Source organism: Simochromis diagramma, unplaced genomic scaffold, assembly GCF_900408965.1.
Source record: "Simochromis diagramma unplaced genomic scaffold, fSimDia1.1 OVJJ01000304.1, whole genome shotgun sequence".
Taxonomy (NCBI): domain Eukaryota; kingdom Metazoa; phylum Chordata; class Actinopteri; order Cichliformes; family Cichlidae; genus Simochromis; species Simochromis diagramma.
In genome coordinates, this window is record NW_024387030.1 from 14,684,004 (window position 1) to 14,703,199 (window position 19,196).

The window sequence follows — 19,196 nt, forward strand, 5'->3', positions numbered from 1 at the left end:
TCGCGACCTGAAGCCGGAGTCGTAGCCCGTATGGATCCCAACCCAGTAACAGAATCTGCTGGACTGTGCACAGCCAGATAAAGCCTCAATGCCAGAATGACAGAGTAATCGCATTACTATCTGATGAAAAATTTATGCCAATATATCACCTTGGAGAATAAGAGACTACAAAAATATGTAGCCGTTGCTATAAATGAATGACTGGTGTCAGGTCAGCCTAAAAATGAGCGTAAAACCCGAATATGCAGAGTACGGCTAAGCCTGAGGTTCTAATGCACTCCTCTGTGTACTCAGCACATTATCAGAATAAGAATGGTTCTCCTCCTTTACATAGTGGCTGTCATCACCGCACGGCAGCTATTGTCACTGTGCGTGATTAAAATCATGTGCTGGTGTTCACAGATCCCTCTCATATAACTGATTTTTGTCACAGTCGAAATTCTGAAACATGCTGGCTGTGACCAAGAAAACGAGCGTTTGCTTGAGCTCTTGTCTTGGGGCTGTGTCACCAAGACTAAATGGAAAGAGAGACACGTGGTCTGTGCCGACTGTAAGCTCAATGAAGCCGTCGGCTCAGGAAATGGTGGCAACCGCTCATGTGGCTCTGGTTGCAACTTACTTTCATTACTGCAGAAAGGTCACATTATGTCTCAATGGAAAATTGCCTAATTATAACTTTATAGCCCCAACAAAGTGCATTTCTGACCCCCCCAAAAAAACCTAAGTTTAAATCCTTCACTAGATTTAAACAAAAAAATAAAACAACTTAAGATTTCACGTCTCTGTTCTGTGTGGGTACACCTGTGAAAGCAAAGCCACTAAAGCCACATTTGGCACTTCAATATTGGAAACCGGATAGGAGGCATAAGGAAAATGGTCTTGGAAGATCAGCAGTCCGATTACAGGAGGCCTGCCTGAACCTTGTGTTGAGTAGCTGTACTTTCCCTTGACTGTGTAAAGGAGGAAGTGATCAATAGACTAATCAAATGTCAGATGCAACAGGTTTTTCCTCTGATCAATGGAAACAGATCAGAGCTAAGAGCAAGCGAGAAGACAAGATAGTATTGAGAGATTAGACTGACATCATTCAGTGGCAGTTGCTCTCCATCACGACTTTCTTTCTCTCACACACTCACACTACTGTACATGCCTCCACATACAAGACTGGACAGGTATATTTTACATAGTGCTTTTTCTAGTCTTACTGGCTGCTCAGAGCTCAAGAAAATCGACCATTTCTGTAAAGTTAATATATATTTTTATCTGCACATCCACAGCATTGACCAAAGACAATAGCTTTTTGTTCCATTGTCCTAATTTTGGAATACTGTGTGTTAAAGGAATCGTCTGGTTTTGCAAGGAAGCAGTGCGACAGCTGTGAAGATTTGCTGAACAAAGGAGTGTGTCTGTACTGATATGCAATACATTTTCATGCAGAGAACAAGCTCTAACAGTCAGTTATAGTAAAACGCACAACATACAAATGAAAAAAAAAAATGTTTAGGGAAGTAAAGTACTAAACGTCATTTCTTCAAAGTTGTGTGCACCAGTAAGATGAATCCAGTCTGCTTCTAAGATCTATAATTGAAATAAGTAAGTAACAGGAGGCCTCCACTGTGGCAAACATCACTTGAAATGTTTTTTCAACAGTTTAATTTAGACTCTGAAGTGAGGTTTAAGTGCCGTTTAGTCTTTTCAATTAGCAGTACGAGCAAGGATGTCAGCTCACGAGGGATACTGTAGCTAACCTGTAAATGGAGTATGTGACAAGGGTGTCACTATGGCAGCCTCTGGGGTCAGCAGATGAGGACGGGGGGCAATGCGTGACAATTTTTCCGCTACCCCTGCTCATCACCACTCGTGATTAAAAATGCTGCGATGCACTTAGAAGCATGCAAAGCTGGCAACGAGGGCCCTTTGAAATAGTGCTGACGGCAGTTTAGCGGGCGGCTTCCTTGAAAGGCAAGGTTCACCATGCCTTGCCATGTGGCCTTCTGATTTTCCCAGCTAAAATAGGGACCGCCTAAGCCCCCCTTGGCATTGCCAACCATCCCAGACATCCTGACACTTTCCCCAGGGAGAGACACCCAGAACAGGTGAGGGACTCAAAATAAGGACCCCTACCGAATAAAGTGAGTGAAGACAGGCCCTTTTGTAGGAGTGTGCTCGGAAGGGGATTATTATTGTTTTTGGAGAGAAAGAAGAGCTGTAGGTCAGCTGGCCCCAGCCCCCACCTCGAGGCCTGTGCTAATCCGTGCACAAATGCCAGCCGCCTTGGCCAAAAGCCCCCTCCCCGAGCACCCTCCTTTGAAGAGATGATACCCGAGCTCACCCGCTGCTACCCTTGCCGCACTGTGTAGTGGGCCATAAAACAGCAAGATGACTGTGGATGAGGTGGCACTCAACTCGCTTTGCACATTTATAACGCACCTACTGTTTACTCTGGAGGGAGCACAACAGACTGGCCAGAGTCGGAGCGCTTAAAGCGTCACCAAAGGGGCATATGAACCTCACAAAGGCCCCTATAAAAGTCCTGGCTATAGTACCTGACAGCATGAGTGAATGAATCTGTCTGGCTGCTCTTAATCACTCTCTCTTCCTCTCTGCCTGTGTCTGGCCCTGTTGGACAGTAAAATGAGACAGGTTAGTGCGGAGCTTTAATTCCTGTCAGCATCTGTTAATTATGGCCAGGACTGTTCTAATTAAAAGAGGCACCCATCTACCTCCGTAGTTGGCTTTATGCTGGCTGACACAGCCACACGACTCAACCGGCAGAGAGGAACACGGAGAGCAGAAGCGTTGCCACCTGGCAGCAGCCAAGCTCATCTGGAGAGCCGGAAGAAACTGTAGAAAGTGGTGATAGCACATTTGACAGGACATGCATCCAAGAATAACGGTATTTTAGCTAATGCAGAAAGTTTATAAGCAGTAGCCCACAACACTGCCAGAATTGATTGCTTGATACAATGCACATAAAAAATAAATTGTCACCAAGTATCCACGCTTGTGCATGAAATACAGGTAGTTGATGTCAGATGATTCCCTGGTACTCACTGGGAAGGATAAGGCTCTGCTGGGAGTTGGGGGTAATTAGGTTAGTAGGTTGTCAGTGTCAGGAAATTGAAAGACAGTCCTAATCAGATTTGTGTTTCTAGGGAATCAAATAATTTATATAAGTAGAAAAAAATCTTTGTTTCATAGTTACATGATAATACAACTTACTGGACTCCCCATTCACAGAGTGCGAGTAGGGCTTTGTGTCTGTTGTATATAAAAATCAGCTATTTTGCATAAATCTGCTGCTGAATTCCTCTTTGTTAAATGAAGGCTACCACTTCTATCTTACATCATCTGATTTTCCCTTTCCCCATCCGTTCACCGGGCGACCTCCAATCGCCACGCATGGGACACATCCAAACTCATCCTCTCCAAGAGCACTTGCTGATGGGCAAATTGTATTAGGCTCATTTGCAGTGGCCACACAATGCCCAGGTTTGACACCGTCCTCCCTGTTATAAAGTGATGAAATCATCAAGGAAGTGCTCCAGCTGCGGGTGTTGTTCACTCAAAGGACACGGGAGGCTGACAAATTAACTCCTCCTCCACCGCAAGAATTTCATTGAGCCTTTTTCCTCATCCAACCTTTAGTATTAAATTTGTTTGCACGTCTGTGTAAGGGGGGGGGGTTACATTATGCATACAAGGTAAATTGAACAGATTCTCCTTCTCAGCTGGATTAAGATAGCCGGTATGTTCAGACTGTCCGGTGGCAGTGACACAATTCCAAATAAGGGCATGCAGGATATAAATGTTTGCATACAATTTCATTAAATGGCCAAATACCTGCCGAGTGGCATCAAATGAATAGAACGGCGCAGATGAAATATGTTTACAATGTTGAAAATTAATAGAATAGAAAAGACATCTTAATAGAAACATTCTTATCAAATAATGAGATAATAAATAACTTATGTTATGATGAGGCCAGCTTGACATTTACAGTATCAGTGTGGAACCTGGCCCCCTAGGTGTGGCTGCGGATGATAAGGCCTCGGTGCTACTCCTGTGAAAGAGGGGTGAAATAAGGGTCTTTTATTGGAAAGCAATACCTAGTTATCTATCTGCAGTATGACAGTGGATGCTTTGTACACTGTATGTGTGACTATGTCTTTGCTTGTTGGCTGGTTAAGTTTCTGTTTGTGGATATTGAAAAAGGACACACCTGAGCACGCACACACACACACACACACACACACACACACACAGCAAAGAGGCAAGTGGCTGGCAGCTAATTAGTATTCAGTCTGCCTCACCCCAAAAGCTAAATAATTAGAGGGCCAGTCTGTGAGATCATTGACCCTGCGTTAAATATTCATATGTTTAGACCTGCTCTGGGCTCAGCTGTGTCACAGTAGACCAGCCAGGCATGGACCACATATGGGAAGCCTGCCGCGACTCTGACACATCCCCACACACACACACAGACACACACACACACTGAAAGTATGCTCATACACTCGGACACATTTTTATACCTCTACGTAGTCCTTTTATATTCCTTACATACAAGCTAAAGGCCAGCACTGTAGCTCACATTTACTTTAATATATTATAATATAGAATATGTGAGGGTGTAATTTTGAACCATAATCCTATATTTTTGTCTTTACAACTTCATCACAATTTACACGGCGGTCTTATCTTTTCTTTCTTAGGGGTTCGTCTGGACCGTGTGCGAGGGGGCAGACAGAAGTACAAGAGGAGGCTGGACACAGAAAACAATCCGTACCTGGGCCTGACGCTCCCTCCTCCCACCAAAAAGCCTCGTGAGTACCCCCCACCCCCCGTCAATAGCCCATTGTCTCTTTCTTCCGCTGCCTCTCCTCTACCAGGCGAGCAAGCAAGTAAAACTGGGATCAAATTCTAGGACAGACTCGCGTTCCTCCGTCATGTTGCGTGTTTGGACAGTTGAGAGTTCGTTTGTCGTAAATATAGGCCACGTATTGTTCTGCTCGGAGCCGAGTTACGATAAGTCTCTGAACAGATGACTGATATTAAAGAGTGAGAGATCTCGAGGACACTCCTGTCTCACACGTTTTTTGCACACTGTAAATTTCCTTTGCACAATGTGGCGTTTCCTTCACACACACAGGCAAAAAAAAGGGAAGGTGGGACCACCGTGCTACTGTTTCGTCATGTTGCCATGCATATCAGTGTTGCACATCTGTGTGCCTCTCTAAGCATTACGGTGAAATAACCTTTGACCTCTCCTTTTTTTTTTGACACACCCACCCTCCTTCCTCTTCAATCCAGTCACAAAGATAGTGTCTCACCTGTTGGTGGCAGAGCCAGAGAAGATCTATGCCATGCCTGACCCCACCATGCCAGAGAGTGACATCAAGGCTCTGACCACGCTCTGTGACCTGGCCGACCGCGAGCTGGTGGTCATAATCGGCTGGGCTAAACACATCCCAGGTAAAATACATATAAAATATTCTCTTATTGTCTTATTTCAAGGCATGCTCTTTTTCAATACGGTTTTATTTTTCCTCTTTCATCTCTCTTTGCCCCCAGTTTTAAACGTGCTCTGTGAAAATAAACATGCACTCACACGTAGATAATTAATGACAGCAGCTCATACAGCCTCCGGGTGCGTGGAGGATTGAGGGGTGTGCAAAATGGACATCGCTGTGCGAGAAACAAATCAATAGAGTGCATTTTAAATCCCTCCATTCAATGGAGAAGGGGGGACACAGACCCGGTGCCATTGTATGTTGTAATCACCGGGGAGATTAAGAGCAAAGTTGGGGACCTGCCCAGTCAAACAAGACATCATATCACACACAGGCACACATGAATGCACACAAGTGCAAGCACACACACGCACACATATTGAATTATTGATGGGCATAATCATGTTTCTTCCTTGCCCCATAGACATTCTGATAGAGGAGGTGTTAGGTTATAAGAGGCTGTTGAATTGAGGATAGGCCACCTCACATCAGCAGAGATTTTGCTTCCTTCGAGAGTTTTTCCTCTGATTTTGACAGAGTACATGTTGTTTAGCTGTTCTTTTTTGGCAACTAAAGCAGATTCCCGCTTGATCTTTTGCTTGACCCCTATAACTCTGTAGCACTGCAGTGCTGTAGAGACAAAGCGGTAACAAACTAAATCAATGCGTCCCTCGGTGCCAACGCCATAACCTCTTCTTCTCATCAGCATAACTTGGACAGGCATGCATCTGTCAGCATGCAGGAAATGCACGACATCATTACAACACTGACACATATGCACACTCTACGCATGGCACACACATGAAAAGTTTATTTATTTTCAGTGATCCAAAGTGGACTCTTAGTGACCTCGGGGTGGTGCATTGTGTACCGATAGGTATTAGAGTACTTCTCAGAAGAAGGGGTATTAATCAGGTACAGATCTGATAGTAAGGAGATTAGAGATGGATACGGTCCCAGCCCCTGGCCTCAGCCCCAGTCCTTTACGCGACTAAACCATTTGGATCACTCCCCACAGGCCATGCATGGTCAGCAGACTGAGAGTTTAACCAAGGAGCTTACTCAGGACTGGATCACAGCTGACCCGATAACACACTCTCATCATTGTGACCCAAAAATTACACCAGTGGCGCAGACATGCACAAAATTGACAGCATTCCCAGGCTGACTGTAGAGTACAGACGGGAAGAATCATCACTAGTGTGAACTTGCATTTAGAGAGAATAAAGAGAGCATTAGTTTGTATTGTTCAGAGTCAGAAATGTTTCTTCTTCATAGATGGTCCTTTTAGCCAATTATTTAAAAAACACTAATATACAAGTATTAAAGGTTTTATCTCGCATCCCTGAAATGCTTCATCATTTTAATATGTGTACATGCTTACTCGGATTTTGTGTGTCATGGTGTTGAAACGTTGCTAATCAGATTATACTAACACGTATTGTACAGTGGATAGATTCATAACGTTAATGGGATTTGCCCCATAGATTGCAGCTGACGACTCGTCATTCCAAATGTGGCGATAATGATCATTTAACCCAAAAACCCGAAGCACTAAGCCCGACTGTGTGCTGCACTGTGAGCCGGCGCGTGGAACTATAGCTGCACTAACTGATTTGCCCTAAATAATCTGCACTGGCTGCACGTTGACAAGACGGAAGCAGATTTTTCTCATCTGCTTCTGAAGAAGACTCGACACTGGTTTCGTTTGTGGCCACGTTTTAATGCTTTTGTTCGTAAAACCACACTCATTCTTGTTAAATAACAATTTAAGAGGGCAAAAAAGGAGTTCCACTCCAACTAAGTGCTCGGTCCGTGTCTGCATTAGGGCAGTGGGTGTCCTCTGGCCATGAAATGGCTGCATAATTGAGTTGTACATGGCTGAACCTGATCAGAGACGGTTCACTGGTTGAGCGAGACTCCATGCGCTAACACTGCATGCACCAGCGGTACCTCAGGGCAGCCTACCACGCTCCGCTCCTACTATATTTCTCTTCTCCAGCTACGACAGGGAAGAGAAGGAGGGGAAAAAACCTGCTGATTGTATCCTGATAGATTTTTGTGGCCTTGGGCAATGGAATTAAAGAGATTAACTGTTCATTATGAAGTAGACCACATTGATTAGGCCACTGACAGATGGGCCAGCAACTGAAGTCTGAGTGTAACAATTTAAATGTCATGAAAATTGGCAGTTACCTTCTCCCGATTGATTTTTAATTTCTCCTATTTTCAGCTAACATTTGGAACGAGTTTCAAAAGTGGCGTAATGTTGAGAAGAGTAGCCCTATTGGGTTTTAATGGGAGGACAATTGGAGGATAACAAAGCTGTATCATTAGTGGAGCCGATATCTGCCTTACAGGCTCCGATGTCGACTTTGTTATTTTGGCCGTGAAAGGTCGGCTTACATACGTGAAGTTCTTTTCAGGTGTTACAGAATTCTGCAATTTTAGGCGAAATAAGAACACGTTCAGTTGTTCAGATCAGCGTGGTGTCACATATCAGTCCTTTTTAACAGGTTTGCCATTGCAAAACTGCAGCCTTGCCCTCATCTGAAGAGCATCTTTAATTAACTGATAATCACCGCTGAGCTTTTAGACACTTGTGTCACTGCTCCAAATGGCAGCACAAAGTAACACGGCTGTTGCCTTAGGGGCACGGGGTCATTAGGAATAGTGTTAGGGCAACGCTGACAGATGGTTTGTTGCTCCTAAGGTGCTAACAACCTTCGACACACATAGCAATCCTCTGGCCACCCCTTCTGGTCCCTTCCATCAATTTAGAGCTGCATTTTCCTCTGTCCAAGACGTTTAGTGAGCAACTAAGTGCCCTGACCACTTCAGTACACTAGAACCTGCTTACCAACTTGACACTGCTGCCTTCCTCAGCAGCAGTGAGTTTCAAGTGTAACCCCCCATAACCCTGTGCTTTCCCCACATGCCTTCACACCCGCAGTGGGAATGTCATGCGTTCATATGTAAAGAGTGCCGTGCCTGTTGTTTATACAAAAGGTGCTCGTTGGTTGGTGCTTGCCAGCTCACCTCCCAGCTTCCCAGCTCCGAGTGTTTTCAGCTGGGAGTTCTCTCAGGGCTAAAGGGCCAAGCAAACACTGACACTGTCCTACTTTGCACCATACAAAGAAAACACGTTTCAGTCAGGACCAATATAGTCAAAGGATTTAAGGTGGATGTGGGTTGCAAAGCGGATTGCAGATGCATGACAATTGTATAGGTAGACTAAAGGAACTTAAATAGTGTGCGCAGTGTGACGGGTGCCAATTGGATGCATAAATGGGTATCATCTGAACAATAAAGTGATGTTGGCTGACACTGAGTGAGGATTGTTTATTTCTCAGGTCTGTTTACATTTGTAACGTTAAGAAGTTCATTTGTCACACAGCTTTAATTATAATGAATTATTATAAAATATACACGCAAAGGATTTTCTCGTATTAGATTCAGGCCAGAGGAACCTAATGAATCAGACTAGTTTGCATCGTTCTTTTCATCGCTGGTGTTTTGGGAATATTCATCGTCTGTGCTTTATTGGATTTCAGTTCATCAGCTTCTGCGTCTGCCTGGCGCGTTATTTGTTAGCACGGAGGCACCGATGTCGAAAAAAGATTGCGCCTCTTGTACGTTGTCTTGTTTTTGTCAGCTCAACCCTCCACTATAGTCGCCTAGCCTCCTTCACCCCCCCCCCCCCCCCCCCCTCCTCCTCCCGGGCTCCTGTTTTCTCTTTGCCATTAAATTGTAAAATCTACTTACTGTGTTGCCAGCCTGATCCCACTCGAGCTGCGTAATCTCCTTGTAATAGAGTGTGAATACTGCCTGGCAATAAATCAGCACCTCATCAGTGCACTTTATTAAATATAGACACCAACAGACAGCTCTTAGTATATTCAATTTACCCTCTGACGTAGGCTTCAACACAGGAGATAAAGATAGATTGAGCAATCAGGTGGATGCTGAGGCCTGAACCCAGTCAGAGAGTGGAAGGAAGGCAGAACCCCCCAATCTCATGCAGGGAGATTGAGATGGGGGACAGGAAGCCAACAGTGTGCAGGACCAGGAAGCCAAGCTTGTTTAGTTATTGTGACAGATGTATAGCTAGGTACATCCGGCGCTGTTATATATGTATGTATATACATATTTTTAATGACAAAAATAGATAAAATTTAAATACTTTCTTAAACTTTAACGTGTGTGCATAATCTTTTTGTGTGAAATCTTTTTTGCCGATGTGCCTTTAAGTGATGATCAGCAGAGAGACATACCTCATTAAGCAGTGTTACTTGATGGCAGTGGAGATAAATTATGTGTAATTATAGCAATGATTAAAGCCTGATTCGTCCTGGTCTTTGGGGCTAAGAGATATGTAAAGTCAGTAGTGGCCAGTGGGACCCTGGGGAGAGCTAAAGACTTTGCTGCCCGGGTCAGGAGGTTATAGGGTGCAGATTAAAACAAGGGGATTACTGTATTTAACGTTTTTCAACCTCATAACATTCACAGGCTGCTGGTCAAATCACCCCATTCTCCAGCTACTTACAATGGGATAATGGGCTGGTTATCACGTCAAAAGAAGGCTGATAGGCGCTTCCTGAAAACGCAATTAATTTTCAGTCATCAACCTCTTTTTCACCTAGTCAGCTTGTATTGACTAGACTTTACTCAATCATTTTTTTTTTTAAAAAGCAGCATTTTGTGTCATCAAATCAATGTCCAGAGAAAGCTCGCAGCAAACTGAGCTGTCTGTGTTGTACATGTGGCTGGATTTCAGGTCAAATTATTTACGTCAAGCGCAGCAATTTATTACCAAGCTGCTATTGATTGGATCCTCCTGACGCCGTCATATAAATGCAAAAAGGGTCATAGTCGGCATGCGAGTTATATGCCCAAAGGTCCATGAAGACGAGTTTGCGCCATCTGTAAAATTGCTCAAAATGGGCATTTCTTCCTATATTGCTTGTATGTCTTGTGTGTCACACTTGGAAGTGACAAGAATCCATGCAAAACAGAGGTGCACGCACATTTTCCCCAGTCCTTTCCCCCTTTTAAACTGTTATCTGAAATAAAACAAAACAACAACAAAAAGCTTTGATATAGAATAAGCTTATGGCAGTGTGATCATTCAGCCCAGTTTGAGGTTAGAAAAAAGAAAGATGTGCTCAACCTCTGGGGTCCTGTTAGGGGCAGTTTTACTCTAACTGGAGCCCGGAGAGCACTTGACTTGGCTGAGGTGAGATTGCCGCTGGGCAGAAGTCTTCAGGGCCTGCTTGTCCTTCTGATATCTGGCCATGATAGATCAGCCCCTGTCCAGCCAGAATTACTCTCTTTCCTCTTTCTATCTCCTTTTTTGCCTTTCCCTTATGCTCTGGTCCCCCTTTGCTCTCTCTCTTCCTTATCTCCCTCCTCCCTGGCCCATATCTTCTCCTCTCTTTTATCCCCCATTTCTCTAGCTCTCTCCCTCCCTCTCTCCCGCCTGCCATCTTTTTTCTTTTTCTCTCCCTCGCTCTGTCTGCTCTGTTGTCTGATTGAGGTTGAGTTACGAGGGGGCTGCAGCTGGAGGGGGCCACCGTGCCTCGTAATTACATCTCTTTTTATTACCCACGCTAATGGCCCTCGGGGAGAGGGAAACAATAATAAATTAATAGAATATGAACTCCAGCTCAACAGAAATCTCCAGCATTTCATTTTGGACCGTCCTGTGCTCTGGCAGATGAAACAGTGCTCTGATTAATCTCTGCAAGGGGTTTAAAGCAGCCGTCTGTAGGTTTGGGCTGCCCCCTCCTGCTCACAGCCGAGGGCTTTTGGGGAGATAAAGGAGGAGATGATGGTTTTGGCTTCTGTTGTTGGACTTTAGTGGTCTGATTTTTGCCCTTTGAGCTATTAATGACGATGCAGTTGACGATTAGGTGGGCCATTATGCGGTGCTGTTTCTTTATCACTCGTATTTATTTGTGCTCCTTTGTCTCGATTGAGTTTTTCATTCACAAGCAGTGTAAAAAAAAAAAAAAGTCGCAGCAGAGAATTTTGAAAGTGAACATTTTCTTTGAGATATAAATGCTCCCTATTTGAGCGGGGTGCTTAAGTCAAAGTGAACAAAGAGAAACTCAAGAGCTGCATTGTTATTATCTCCTCGGCCGCAAAGACTTTCAGACAGAAAGCTGCCGGTGCACTCAGCAGTGGAGTGGAAAAGGCCCTTCAAGCGCACCGACAGGCCTCTGTGATTTGGTCAATATTGTGTCATGTTTGGTCAAACCCCGCCAAGGCAGTGGGCTGGAAATGAAGATGTAAATATTGATATTTCATTAGAGGAAATCACCCACTCCGACGGCACTTAACCGGGCCACCTTCAGAGTGCGGCGGCCGGAGCGGCGTGTGACCTGCGGAGTCGGGAAGTCACTTCATTACTCGATTAAATTGAGTGGAAAAAGGCGAGGCAACGACATGAGATCCCATTTGGAGCGATAATTTAGGCCTTGAAGAGAGAAAATGGAGCAAGGGAAAAACACTACCTCTCCATCTCACAACACTGGATTAAATTCAAGGACTTTTAGCGTCAAAGGTAATTGTAGGCTGCTGGAGCCGCATGTGTGCATATGGCTGAGAGGTGTCTGTTGTATCAGAACAACTCCAAAGCCACTTCAGCGAGCCCTGAACAAGGCCTTCGCACGAGCTGTCATATTGGGAACAGCGCTTTAGTTCCGCTTCACTCCTCCTTGGCATTAAAAGGCTACACAAAGCCTTTTCCTGTGATTGTGATGCCAACCTGATGCGGCAATCAAGACCACGTCCACGCTTGCATGACAATTTTGCTCCGGCCAGTCCACATTCTGTCCGACATAATGGCCACGTATGCAGACAAGGAAATAACACAACAAAGAGTTTTAAGATGCTGTCTGGATATGTGTGTAATGGCACAGGCCTTTTTAAAATATGGCTTATTGCCTTCACTGATAATAGTAAAGTGTTGTGAGTGCTTCTGGCAGTTTGAATTGTTGGGTCTAATTTGGGCTCTTCAGAGACAACCTCTGACCAGTCCAGCAGGGCACTGGTACCTTTCAGTTAGCACTCTATTTTACTGACTATTGATTCCCCTTCAAAATGTGAAGGCCCTCACATTCTGATCACAATCTGTTAATTAATGTATCCTCCAGCTCTTCCCCTGCAGTGGTCATCACCACGATAAGGGAAATTGAACACTCGGGTACTTCTCTCCCCAGCTCTTCTTTTCCGCCCGTCTCCCTCGCTCGCTCTCATCGTCCCGTTTCTTTTTCGCATTCTCTGACGCTTCCTCATTATGTCTCTTATTCTTCTTAAGCTGCGTGCGTGCGTGTGTGCGTGCGTGTCTATGCGTTTATGTTGTCCTGGCAGAAAGAGATAAACATCAGGTTGGTGGCTGCACCCTAGTAAGATCATTTATATTTAAGAGAAAATGTGGAATGCGGGTGCAGTGAGCGCTCTGGTCAATACTGTAATCTATCGCCCTTAAATCACACAACGGCTACGCAAGTGTGGCAACAGCAAACTTGTAAAAGCAATCTTATTAATCAGGGGTGGAGCCGAAGAGCCTAATATGCTGTCAGAATGAGGCGCCTGCAGGAACGCTGTGCAGGAGGAGGGGAGGTGGGAGATTGGGGGGAATGAATATGGGGAGTGTTGGGGGATGTCATGCGGTTTATTGACAGCTAAAGGGAGCTACGAAGGGAAAAAGGGACGAGACGATTCCTCTCTGGCTCTCTTTTTTTTTTGCTCTTATTAATTTGTTTGAATTTCTCACAGCTCATCTTTCAGGGATCTCACACTTTGTTTGATTTAATGTTCTATTCTGAGCATATGTCGTGGCGTTGGGGTAGAAAAAGACGGAGGTGTATTGTCCTCGTGCCGATTTCAGCTTTATTCTACTGCTGTCGAAGAGTTTGGCCCTGGGTTTAAGCAGGCCTTTGGGCATGACTTGCACCATGTGACCCCGGCTTCGTTTGTGTCTCTTGATGTGCGTCGTTTTACGTTTATGCATTCATGTGCATACATGTAGATGCCTTTATCTGAATATGCATGCATGTCTGTTTTCTTGCACTTCCATGGATGTGTGTGTGTGTGTGCATTCCCTCATCACCTCCTCTTGTTACACAGTGCGTGTCATGTCCTCAACCCCTCCAATGAGGATGTGTCTTGGTGCTAATCCCCCCTCACACCAATACAAGAGTGACAGGATACAAGGGGTAACCACATGGCTTTGTGTATCCCGGACCTTTGCACCGATTTACTGTCCTCACTTACACTAAAGCCCACTCAAGTGCTCTGACACCAGCTTCAAAGAGGACCTTGCACTGTGCATTTGAAATTAAAGACCACTCGCTAACATGTGCATGTACATGTGTATTTGTTTTACTGATCGCATGTCCGACATCCTACGGTTTTAGCTTTCTTTCCCTCTAATAAAGAAGATTTTTTCTAAATCGTGGAAGAGATAAAATTACGTACATCACATAATTGCTCTTGTTTTGTCCTTTTCTTTAACATTTGACTAGAAATATAAGCTTGCAGATTGTGCTCAGGTTCTCTGGCTCGACTTCCCCTTCTCTTCCTGCCCAGGCTTTTCTACTCTCTCTCTGGGAGACCAGATGAGTCTGCTGCAGAGCGCCTGGATGGAGATCCTCATCCTCAGCATCGTGTTCCGCTCGTTGCCGTACGAAGACGAGCTGGTGTACGCCGAGGACTACATCATGGATGAGGAGCACTCGCGGCTGACGGGCCTGCTCGACCTCTACGTGTCCATCCTGCAGCTGGTCCGCAAATACAAGAAGCTCAAAGTGGAGAAGGAGGAGTTTGTAACCCTCAAAGCCATTGCTCTTGCCAACTCAGGTGGGTTATCTTCAGCACAGTGACGCATCATATATGACATGGAGTGTGCTTGAGTTTTTATTGAAATACATTTTATTTTATACTAATGTAGACTAAAAGAGAACCCTCAAAAGAGTTAAATTAAAATATAAATAAAGTTGGAGTTTTTAATAATTTGATTTAAAATTTTTGGGGAAACCAAATATATAATTTTTTAAAACTAATTTTTTTTTTAATCCAACATTTCCTCTATTTTTGTTAAAAAAAAATCACCTTTCTTTAGTTTAATCACTTATTTAAAAACGATTGTAAAATAAAAGCCATGTCTGTAATTAAAATATTTTGTTGCATTTTGTTTAAAAAACTAATGAACCATACAGTAATAAGAAGCAATGAAATTTTAAGCTTTTAATTCACCTGAATTAAAACAAATGAATACACGCACACTATCCTAAAAAGTGCACAATCTCTGGGCTTAAACAAAAGTGAAGGTTTAAAAATATTCTTGAAAAAAATCCTCATGGGCATTACTCACTCGGGACATTTTACTTTTTCCCGACTGGACCTCTGAGGAATGCACACTAGTCAGTGTAATATGGGTTTTGTCTAACACAGTTTCAGAAATGACATTTCTTAGTTTTTCATGAGTTTTTCAGTGTAACCTTTAGTTTGGAGCGTGAGATGGAGAGATGGAGAGAAGATAAGGCCATTGTACGAGAAAGAGGGACGGAGGGAGGTTTTTTTTTTTTTTTTAATTGAACACCTTCAATGTTGTGGTATTTCTCCAGCGCTCCCTCTCCCTCCTCTTTCTCCATCTCCATAACAGTAGCTGCAGGGCACGGCAGCCACGGGAGATAAATTTAGCATTTCATTAGGAGCGCAGGGGGCTGTCAATAAAATGTGTTAAGTCAAATGGAATGAGTATCAGGGCGTGATGGGGCTCGTTTGTTCCAGTGCGAAGACGGCACGCCGCTATTGACAGGCGCCTTTTTGAGGAGTCCTCTGATCAATCCACGGCTGGGTCACCGGGCCAGTTTTTCCCTTGTTTTGTCCGGGACTGAAAAACGAAAATGCTGATGCTTGGACTTTGCTTTCAGATAACAGAGCGTTGGTAGGGAGGTGAGGTGAGAGGAGGAAGGAGAGATGGGAGGAGGGGGAGGCGGAGGGTGTCCAGAACGTTAGAACAAGGTCTCTGGGAGATCACTCTCCCGGGAGCCCCTCTGTCTGACAGCTGTGAAAATTCATAGCAATTGATTTTGTAATTAGCAGTTTATCAATCGGATCGACGTGGGCTCACTGATGGATTGCGAGGAAATTGTTTCTTCAAAGTTGTTGTTTTCTTTTTTACATTTTAGTCAGCCCCCTCCTCCGGTGTCTGTAAGCTGCTCGCTTTCTCTCGTGCCCCATTTTCTTTCCCATTTGTCGAGATGTCTCCATCCCTCTTTTTATTTTCTCTTCTTCTCCCTCTTTCGACAAAACCTTCCTTTAAAGCGCAGCTCCAGTCAGGTCGGTTGTTAGAGTGTGCGCATGCCTTTGCTGCTGAGAAACTAGAAAGGAAAAAGAAAAGAAGAAAAAAAATTTGGCTTGATTTGTAAAAATGCAGCCTGTGTGAAAAGAACAAGAGATAATTATGTCACACCACATCCTCATCGGAGTCTTTTGTTCTTCCATCCCCTCCCTCCTTCACCCCCCCTCCTTTTCCCACATTCACTTTACAAAACGACCTACTTCATTTTACCACTGTGGATTTGAAAACCGTCAGGGTGAGAAATGTCTCAAGGTCTTGGGAATACAGTTGTTCCAGTCAATGAATTTGGGGCGAAGCCTGAAATCTGTTTTGCCTTTTATTGTCCCGTGTGGTAAAATATGCGCCGCCAAGGTGAGTCGAGTCAGGCAGCCAATGACATGCTGCCTCCTGAGTGCCAGATGCCAGTTAACCAGTGAAAGAAAGGGCGACCCCTAGACTGTCCCTGAGAGAGGTGGGAGCAGAAAAAGGCGAAAGTGAGAGGGGAGTACGGTAACACCATGTACAAGAGGATCGCTTGAAAAACAGTGGCACTGTAGCGAAACGTTATAGGAGCGAAGAACACCGGAGGGAAGCCAGACTGAAACTGCAGACAGCTCTAAAACAAAATGCCAGGAGGTGAGGTGGGAGAGGTTTGGACTATCTGAAGCTGAGAGAGAAAGTGAGAGAGTCATATTTTAGCTGTTTGCAGGAGAATGTAGTGAAGTGGACACTTTTCGATAATACAGCGCAAACTCGTGGAGAAATGTCCACATTCATCGCTTTCGCATCCGTTTTGCAGGAGACAGTATCAAAAGGAAGTGTTGCATTCATCTCACGTTTGTTTATGGTGTCCAATTCTCTAATGGAGCTCCCTTTTTTTTCCTTTGTTTTTTTTGGAAAACACTCTGTCCTTTGGAACAGTCAGGTGTTTAATGTGTACTCACTCAGCAAAGATTGGATGCTATTCATGCTATTGTTACTGGAGGATAACATTGATTTTCAGTCCCACTGGTCAAGGGCCATATCAATACCCTACCCAATCCACCAAAGAATAAATATATAAATAAAACAAAGCAGATGTTGTTGTTGTGTGTGTGTGTTTTCTTTTTTTATGATCTATTCTTTATCTTGTCAGGGTGTGAGTTATACTGATAATGTGTTCCTAACCTTGCTGCAACTGACCGAGCAGTTAAGATCACTCATGAGATTTTATTTTGTTTTAGAAGACTCTATTTCCCATGACTGCTGTTACATTACCACCGTCTAGAAGAGCAAACTGTATTTCTTACAATTTCCCTTTTCCCTCTTCGTCTCAAATGTAAAAAATCCATCATGTTCATGCTCTTTTTTTTTTTCTTTCTCTCCTTTTTTTTTGTCAGACTCCATGCACATAGAGGACATGGAGGCAGTCCAGAAGCTTCAGGACGCGCTCCACGAGGCCCTGCAGGACTATGAGAGCAGCCAGCATCAGGAGGATCCACGACGGGCTGGCAAACTGCTCATGACCCTGCCCCTGCTGAGGCAGACAGCCACAAAGGCTGTGCAGCACTTTTACAGCATCAAAGTGCAGGGCAAGGTGCCCATGCACAAACTCTTCCTGGAGATGCTGGAAGCCAAGGTCTGATCGGAGGGTGGCTGATTGGCTGCGGCAACAGAAAGTGACTTGAACCAAGGCTGAGGGTTCTCAGGAGAGAGGGAGACACCCCTGCTGAATCTGCTAGGCAGGATGGAGACTGACCTCTCTCACTCCTCCTCTTCCTGGAACCCCGGGACACAAAAAGAAAAAAAAAAAGGAAAAAAAAGAGCAAATGCAAAACTTGGTTATTAGTATAAATATAAAATGATGCAGATTAATTTAAAATATATAAGAAATACTATGTACAGTAATAATTTTTTTTTTTTTGTTAATTAACTGTCAGTTGTCATGCTGTATATGAAGAAGGACCCTTCTGCCGCTCAGCATCTGGCAACTACTTCAGCAAGTAGTTGCCAGATCTTGATAACAAGACTTTTTTTTTCCAGAAAATTTAAAGTTCCAAAAAAAATAAAAAAAAAATGTTCTGAAGACAGCGGAGGTGTCAACCATCATAAACACACCTACTTGTCTAACAGCTGATTTTCTTTTTTGTGGTCTGGACATGTAAATATTTATTATTTGAAAGACTGAGTGTACAGTTCAAAGTCTGGTGAACTTGGTGGCCATTTTCTCTTGTTCTTCTTCTAATGGGGGGGAAAAGAGTGAAAGTGGTTACTTATATGTGAACTCTTATCAGTTTAAATGTCCTTGGATATACCTCTCCAGAGCATTATGCCGTGTGATCGTCGTGGATCTATGCTCAGACTGGAAGACTCGCTGGTCCCATGTTTAACCAAACTAGCGTAGGCAGGTACAATAGTCAGTTGTTCCTATTCTGTAGTAACTCAGCAATAAAGCGAGCCGTTGGGGAGCCAAGCTTCAGATCCTATCTTTTGTGCACTTTTCAGTGCTGCTGTTACTAAAAGACCATATTTGCGTAGCCCCGTCTCAGCGGTGGAACACGCCGCTGTACCTCGGTTAACCACCGTTTCTCCTTCTCCAAAGCGGTTTGTGTTGCTGCTGCTCGTGCAAGCCAATGAACCCCAGACTGAACCTCAGATTTGGTCATTGTTTGAGCCTTTGGAAATTGCCTCTTTACATGCAAATGGATGACCTGATTCAGGCTAGGCGAAAGTTAATCAGCGGGTTTTGGTGTGGCAGTATCAAAGGATTTATGCCGAGTGGCAGAGGTCCAGGAGATTCCGTGTTCAAACAATCAGAGGCCCATATGTCAACCACTCTATTTTGGTCTCCTTTAAGCCTGTGGCAGAGTCATCCCACACACTGGGAGCAAGGTGCCCAGCATCTGCTCTCACCATTTTAGACGCCTCCCGTCTTTTAATAGCTGCGCCTGCATTTATAGGACTTCGACGAAACAGAGGTAAATGGCAGGTGCAGAGATGCGGTTGTGGCGTTTCACACTGGGTTTATTTTTAAGCCAGCGGGAGGTTGTTGTGTGCGCAGTGTCGCACCAGCGATAGACACGTGGAGCACTTCTTCTTGACCTCGCGTTGACACCACGGCCAGCAGCACCCCTCCCACCGGACGAGAGGCAGGTAGACGTCAGTGAGAAAGAGCTCGGGGTGCTCAAGTATGTACATGTGAATAGCTATGCAAGAAATAGAGGGTCAGTATGCTACAACGGGTAGCAGCAGCCCATCATTGTGTCAGTGCAAGGTGTGAACTCTGGTGGGAGAGAGATCCCCCACCCCCACTGTGTTTAGCTGTAGGTCCATTGTGCTGGGTGTGAGTAACA

The 19,196-nt window shown here is 44.4% G+C and overlaps 1 protein-coding gene across 6 annotated transcripts in view; it reads left to right on the plus strand.

Annotated features, from left to right (window-relative positions):
• The window catches only part of esrrb (estrogen-related receptor beta), a 41,250-nt gene extending 23,595 nt beyond the window's left edge, over nucleotides 1-17,655 (plus strand). For all 6 annotated transcript variants that reach the window (XM_040042612.1, XM_040042611.1, XM_040042613.1 and 3 more), the window contains 4 exons: nucleotides 4,716-4,826; nucleotides 5,314-5,475; nucleotides 14,109-14,378; nucleotides 17,244-17,655. In XM_040042612.1, the coding sequence (XP_039898546.1) occupies nucleotides 4,716-4,826; nucleotides 5,314-5,475; nucleotides 14,109-14,378; nucleotides 17,244-17,488 (788 nt within the window). In that variant the 3' untranslated portion in view covers nucleotides 17,489-17,655. The remainder of the gene's footprint in view (nucleotides 1-4,715; nucleotides 4,827-5,313; nucleotides 5,476-14,108; nucleotides 14,379-17,243) is intronic.
• Nucleotides 17,656-19,196: the final 1,541 nt, after the last annotated feature.